We start from the raw sequence: 7,899 nt of genomic DNA on the forward strand, positions 1-7,899 counted from the left end.
TATGCCAACTAAATAATGAGAGTGAGGAGAGTTCTAAAATAGATATAAGAGCACAAAGAATATTTAAGAATTTGAATCAAGAATGAGGATAACTTTCTTAGTAAAGATGGGCTCAACTTACAAAAAAATTTATACTTAAATAATCATAAATTCAAAAGTAGTTTGAAATGCTTCAAAGACATAATAAACTTATTCATTAATTATTTTGGGGACGTATTGAAAATGATCTCTAGAATAAATGATTTAATGAATGATAATTTTCTCTTTTTTGAAGCATTTTATTTATAAAAAATTGATGATATGCATAGAGTTCGTTAGGATGGAAGGTTAAGCCCACTTTCATACAAGCACCTCTAATACTCAAAGTAGACAATTACTGTCACTTTGTGATTAAAAGTGTGTGGATGAAAATGGGCTTGGCCTTTTGTCTCACCAAACTCCATATATATCATTAACTCTTTTTCATTAGATTTTCTAAAGAGAGGAAAACCATTGTTTGTAAATTGATTTAATGCGTCAACAGAATAATTATGAATATATGGGCCTAGCAATGTGTTTGGAATTTTTTAGACCACACTTGAATTCATGAATATTTTAGAATACATATTTTTACAATCAAGACCATATATTTTCTTGGAAATTCCTTCTAGCTCTTGGTTCAACTTCTTGAATATTCATTATGCTATCTTCTCTATTTTGAGACCTTTCTCACTAGATACCAATGATCCACAATCACTCATATACAAAGACAAAGAAGACACAATGAGAAATGTGTAAGTGCCTCCATGAAGGTATTAACTCCTGGGAAATTACAAACTATGAAACAAACAAGCAAATCAATAAGCAATATGGAATACTATTATATTAATGAAAAAAATAGTGATAAATTCTTTCTTACGAAAACATTCTTTAGTAAGAAATAATGATAATGTATAATCCAAGTTCAAAATCAATAAATTGATTATAAAATACTAATAAGTAATAATATTTAATAGCTAAGAATTATAAGTAAAAATTAATCATTAATATGTGTTTATGTCATGGATACTAAGAAACCTAGTATCTTCTAAAAACTTTTAGAACTTGCAAAAAAGTTCTAAAAGATTGTAGGAAGGATTTAGTCCTTTATTGAGATCTTGTCTTGTATTAAGACATATATTGTTGAAACAAGAAACCAATATTGAGCATGTCTAGATTGGTTCAAGCCATTTTTAGCTCAAGAGAAGTAATGAAGAAGTGCTCTAAGTAGATTTGGTTGTAGTGTGGATGATTTAGACATATTTCTTATTGTTTTCCTAATAAAAAACTACAAGTACGAAGTTATATAATGCTTAGAAATTAAGAAGGAAAATTAGATGCATTGTCTCGATGCTCCTATCTTCTATATAAAAAAGGAATTATTATTTGTGACTAACAAGATTCCATCCTCTTTGAACCAAATGTTAACTACAAAAAGAAAAGGGGCATACTATTGAAAAAGAAATGGAATTTATGCCATTATTTCATTGAGTTGGTGTACAATGTGTACCCAATACTTGATATTGTGGAGTTATAATTTGTATTAGTCAATTTATGGTTAAAGATAGAGTTCTAGGAATATGAATAGAAGCCATGCCCAATCAAAAAGGTCACAAAAGGGGTAAGATGCCCAAGGGATATAGGGAAATCCTAATCCTAAAATTTTTGTATAAAAAGGATGAAAACTAATAGAAAATCCTATTTTTGTGTGTGCAAACTTTGTCTTCTTGATTTCTTGCAACTATTGCCTTGAGAGTGGAAGTAAAGAAAAGGAAGTTGAGAGCTTGCGAGAGAGTGAGGGACACGGAGTGTGAAGCTCTTTGCATGCTATCTTCTTTTATCCATCTCATCAGGGTGAGTGCCTTCATGATCAAGAGTGTATGAGTTGAGGGTGAACGTGGAGCGAGAGACTGTCTTCTTCTCTTATTCTCCCTTAGCTCATTGCAAATATATATTGACTATCTATCACTACTCTATAATGTTACTAGCTACAAGTTATAGCAAACTAGTAATACATGAAACTATCCATGGAGCAAATAAATAAATAAATAAAAATAAACTATATAATAATTCATAAAATAATCAATCATTCAAAATTTTAATCTTCAACATAAAAATTAAGTGTAATTAAAAATACAAAATATATAGTCACATGTGAATGTTATTCCTATGTTGTTTTAACAACTTTATGTAATACACAAACACTATTCATTTTGACGATAAAGTGAAAACTTGTAATAAATTTTTTGTATATTAACTATAAAAACATAATGTATATTAGTCATGACATGAAATAATTATAAAAAGGATAAGTAAACATGTAACAAAGTTGTGAACATTGAATGCTTTTACTATTCACACATTAAAAATATGCATAGGCACAAGTAAATATACAAAAATATTCTAAACACTCATAACTTTTATATCACATGAATATTATTATTTACATACTTATATTGTAATATTACATATTTATGTAATATGCAATGTATGTACACAACTTATCAACAATAATCATAAAATTAAAATTTAAAGTACATATTTAAAGTAATTATATCACATGAATATTATTATTTACATACTTATATTGCAATATTACATATTTATGTAATATGCAATGTATGTACACAACTTATCAACAATAATCATAAAATTTAAATTTAAAGTACATATTTAAAGTAATTATAAACAAAGCTAATGAACTAATCTTAACCTACTTAGGGGCAACATAGTCCAAATAGCATTAAACAATAACCATACTATGAACTAACATTGCCCAAGATAGGATGTTGGTCTATTAAAAAAGTTTACACATGTAATTGCTATTTCTAACCCAATGCTTCATATCTAAGATACAAGCATACCATGAGAGAACCAAATCTCCAAGATATAAAGCACTTTGTGACTGTCCTAATGTTTATTAAAAAATAAGAACCAAGACTAGCAAACAATCAAGCATTACCTCTTACTCTTACTGGAACAAGTAATCCGATCTTGTTTGCACACACATTGGTTTTTGTTTTTAAGTATCTCTATACAAAGAATGGGATTTGGCTCATCGAAAGATTCTCATAACCATTCACTCAATGTAAGAGATACTATTGGGGTTGTTTTGTTGGAGAGATTTTCAGCCAAGAAGGATGCACTCTCCAAGAGACTCAATCAGAAGACGAAAAAGTGAGAAATGAGATTGTGGTCCTTTATATACATTAGATTTTCTAGGGTATTAGCCTTGTCAGTTATCTTTATAGCTCGGTGGGCCCGAAGTATTAAAATCCCTAAGGGTTGACCGGGATAGCAAGTTTCACCTTGTTAACATTATCTTTAACGCTACCAATGTAAAATTACAAAGTTAATAACATGTTATTATTATGAGATCGCAAAAACATAATCACGTCATCATGATCCCTAGTTCTATCAACAATGTCATACACACACATATGCACATGCATACATGCACACATAGAAAGTTGGGTGACCCTTGTCTGTGTCTCATGATTGTATATGCTTGATGATTATATTGCTTTTATCTCATCCTTTGATTTAGTGATGTCTTCCTCTCCACACCATTCTATGCATCATCTCACTTTTGTCTCCTTGTATCTATGTTGCCACATATGGATCATGACCAATAAGTATGTTATGTCTTCATGATGTCTCAACTAATGGAGGTGAAAAGTACTTCCTTGATAGCACTATTTTTAGGGACCTTCATCTATTTCTTCATTCTCATTGGTCTTGAGAGAAAAAAGGATGTGAAAGTAATGAATATTGCAAAATAAAGATGAATATTCATTGCATGGCCAACAAGTAGGAATAATTTGAGGATACGTGGAAAACCCTTTCATTACATAGCCAAATAGGAATATCTAAGAAAATATGGAAAATTCGTTCAAACACCTAAACCCTAAATACACTTTTGCTATGTTGGGATATCCTTGATCCATGCAAGGAGCTATGCAATTTGAAGTTGTATGTCCATGCACTTCAATTCCACCCTCTCAAACGCCACTGGAAATGTCTCCACTTTGTGAGATTAAAGAAGTGCATAACCCCCTCTAATGCCCCCATTGACTTCTATTTCTTGTTTCTATACCTTCACACAATTTGGCCAATAGTTGCACTAGGAATCACATAATTTATATGATTGTCATTAATTGTGGAGGGAGTGGAATCAGCCTATTGAAGTGCTATTTCTCACTTTGACATTCTCATTCAAAACTATGCTTGTGGTGGCTTTGTCCTCCATAGCAGCCATTTCCTCATCCTCACCCAAGGACACAACATTTAGAGCCATGAGATGCGGCCCCGGCCCCCCCTCCCCAAAACACACACACACACACACACACACACACACACACACACACACACACACATACAGAGGCCTCACTAACAACCCCTAGACTAATCATAGAATCCTAACATCCTCAACTCTAATGCCTTAGAAACATACCTGTATGCGTATACACACATACAAACATGGATACACCTTGAATCTGAGAGCAAAGCCTTAAGGCTCCCCATGATTAATAGAGTGAGATACTAGAAGTGAAGGAAGAGAAGTTTCCCCACAAAGAAGTTTGTGTGTGTGGGAAAGAAAAAGCGAGGAACATTTCGCTTCGGTTGCAACGCTAGTTATAGATAGCTTAACAAAAAACCAAGAATATATACATCAATAAGATTAATGTATTTTCAGGCGTGCAATTCTATCGAGTATGGCTTCCAAGCTCACATCGAAGGCATCTTTGATCCCTAGCTTGTTCATAGCCATGGCAGCTGAGGGGCTGAGATAGATAATGTTCGGGATGAGGCCGATGATGTTGTGCCTCATCTCCTGAATCCTCTCACTTGAGTAAGAGGCCAGCACTTCCTGCATCCTCACACCCTTCTTCTGGATGTCCTTAAAGGGGATGAACACAGAATACTGGTCATGCTGAGGGGGGAGGTGCCATGTGTACTGGGTATATGCACTGTCATTGTGGAAGAATACGGGAATGCAGCCCGCGATCATGGCGTCGAAGGCCGACCGCCTCGTCGCTGTGTCGCCCGGCGGCTGCAAACAGAACTGAGAAGAAAGCAGCTTGTCTCTGATGGGCTCTGGGTTGTGGGAACACTTGACCTGGTTGCAGTCTAGAATCCCACATAGGGGTGAGGAAAGGCACTGTTCTAAGGCTGCCCGCCGGATGCTGCTGATCAGACCAGTCAGCCTCGGCGCGCCGACGAAGGTGAATAGGTGCACCCTGTTTGATGTCCTCACCTCTTCAATCCATGCATTGAGAGCTTCCATGGATGGTGGGTGAAAAGAAGTTGGGTATGGCACTGCTTGGTCATTGGATTTCCATGGCCTGCATCACAGAATAAAGTGAGTTGAGAGTTCAAAGACAAAGGGGGGTCATCAAAATAAAGAACAATGGAAGACCATTCATGATACCCCATCCATGCTTCTTTTTTGAATATTTTGCACTCAATTTCAACAGCAGTGTGAGCAGAGTCTGGCAAGGATGATGGTAGTACAGCAGCAACCTTTGGTGTCAGTGATAGATATGATCGTCTACAGCTTTCTAGACATATCAATGAGCCTAGACTCTACTTCCGGTCAGACTGTAAGTCTCTGTGTGGAAGGCGTCTGGACGTTCTCGTAACTCTGCTTTGATGTGCTGTTAAACTGAACCACAGTAATATAGCTATGAATACGAGAAACTGCATGCGTTAGGTTGCTTCAGCTCTCCATCATTTCTCAGGTGCATGCTTTGCTCCTACAATAGATGCTTTCCAGCCTCTAAATTGCCTAATGAAGGAAAGCTGTAATGCAGGAGGACTCAAAGGCTAGGGTTTTTCCTTATCTTTGAAGCTTTTAGATAGAGCATTGATATAAGTGCTGCACCTGAAGCTAGTTTATATTTGGGGAAGCATTTCACAGATGTCCTGATCCTGCATGATCTTGGAGTAGTGTAGACAAATCAGCCTACCAGGCAGAGTAAGCAAAATTTATCACATGCCCTATCATCTGTACCTGCAGACTCTGATGCTGGACTAGTGTACACACTTGACTGCCGGGCAGATGAAGCGATTATCACATGCCCTATCACCTGTACCTGCAAATTCTGACGTTGAACTAGTGTACACTTGACTACTAGGCAGACTAAGCATTAATCACATGCTGTAAGACCTGTATCTGTGTTGCTATTGAAAAGTAGAGATGAAATGTTTGCACAGACCTGCTTTCTAGGAAGAGAACTGTGATGTTAGCTATAAAGGTTTGTTCTCTTAAGCTTGTGCCCCATGCTGAAATATCTCTTTCGTTGGTGCTTACAGCAAAATCCCATACGGTCCTCCCCATAACCATGAAATGGTCTAGCCCCTCCCATTTCCTCCAACCATAACCTCCTGCCTCTTCCAACCATTCAATGAGGTCCAGCCCTTGTTTTCTTCTGTTTAAAATATCCTTCCCATACAAGAACCTCAATGCATCTAGTCCACTATAGTAAGGTATGAAAAATGCATCAGCCTCCTCTTGTTTGCTTGTCAAACATGAGTAATTTCTCATCCTTGCATGAAATATCACCTCCAGCATGTAAGAATCTGTGCCATACCATCCTGTTGTTGCATTCATTTCCTGGCCCAATCCATCATTTTGTATATGAGCACAAAACCTTAACCAGTTTGTTATGTTTCGATCACACTGCTGCAGAATGTTCGAGTTGAACTTGGGAGGTAAATCATACATGAAAATTCTCTTTCCCTCGCAAGCTGTTGGCTGTGTAGATGAAGCATGTTTACCAACTGAATTCAAGATCAATCCACCATACTTTGGACTAATAATTGCTGTCTGATTGTCGGTTCGATGATTTCTGAATGCTCCAAGATCAGATCGATATAGTAACTGACCATTCCTTATAATTTGATTTGATGGCTTAAGATAAAGTTGTTCTAATGAATGACTGGTTGTCTTAGATGCTTGATGTCTGGCAGAAAAGGGCTTACTGGAAATGACACCACTCTTCTGAGTGCTAAGGGGATATATTTTCTGGTGTGTACTGAAGTTGGGTTGGGCATAGCTAGCAGCAATGGCAATGACAGGTTTGATATCGAGCGGTCGATGGGCACGAGGATGTATGTGAAGCACCCATAAAATTGGCCAGAAGACAAGGATCAACACCAAGGCTGATCGAATTGTTGGGAAGTGGAGTATGATCAGACTTCTTTTGTTCATCATCACGCAGCAGCAATGCAGAGAAGGCACAAACAGGTAGTGATTGCATGCTTAATCACACATACTCTGTAATCCTATAATGACTAAGGAAGTCACTGTATTCAACAACTGCACTTATCAACTGCAGCAGGAATACAGTCTGTTCCAGCAGTGAGTGACAAAATACAGTGTGACTGCTCATCGTGGCAATTGACTTAAGTACTTGCCTTTTGCCACCTTCCAAGGATCGATACTTTCTTCCTCGGATCGGATGAAGGAGACGTCTCTTCCTTGTCCTGGGATTCCTCAAAGTTTCAGAAAGGCAAATCACGATAGAAGGTCATGCATGGCTTGGGAATACCGAGACTGCTCAGGGGGTAATTTCCTCAAATGTTACCCTTCTTGTTGGCTAGCCTTATGTGCCGACAGTTCACTTGGCTCCCAAGGCAGGCAAAAATGTATAAAACAATATGCTATATCGTACCTTCTAATGCCTTGCCTTATGAAGGTTTGTAATGTAGTTCTTTAGCAACTCTTTATAAAGTTTTTGTCATCTTTTGCTTTCAATTAGTTTTAGTCCTAATGTTGGCCACTCCTTTCTTCAAGTCCCTTTTGTTAACCTTTAATGAAAATTTATTGCCTATTTCTACGAGGGCATGCAGCTAGCCTAATTTGTTTGCAAATAATTA

At 36.7% G+C, this 7,899-nt stretch overlaps 1 protein-coding gene across 1 annotated transcript; it reads right to left on the minus strand.

Annotated features, from left to right (window-relative positions):
- Positions 1-4,641: 4,641 nt before the first annotated feature.
- Positions 4,642-7,234, minus strand: LOC148032078 (putative xyloglucan galactosyltransferase GT19). The gene is made up of 2 exons (XM_087682705.1): positions 6,237-7,234; positions 4,642-5,363 (listed from the first exon to the last, which is right to left on the minus strand). The coding sequence occupies exons 1-2, from the start codon at positions 7,232-7,234 to the stop codon at positions 4,700-4,702; spliced, it is 1,662 nt and encodes a 553-aa protein (XP_087538831.1). The 3' UTR covers positions 4,642-4,699.
- Positions 7,235-7,899: the final 665 nt, after the last annotated feature.

Source organism: Lygodium microphyllum, chromosome 8 (assembly GCF_053477565.2).
Source record: "Lygodium microphyllum isolate KBCC chromosome 8, Lygodium_microphyllum_v1.1.10, whole genome shotgun sequence".
Taxonomy (NCBI): domain Eukaryota; kingdom Viridiplantae; phylum Streptophyta; class Polypodiopsida; order Schizaeales; family Lygodiaceae; genus Lygodium; species Lygodium microphyllum.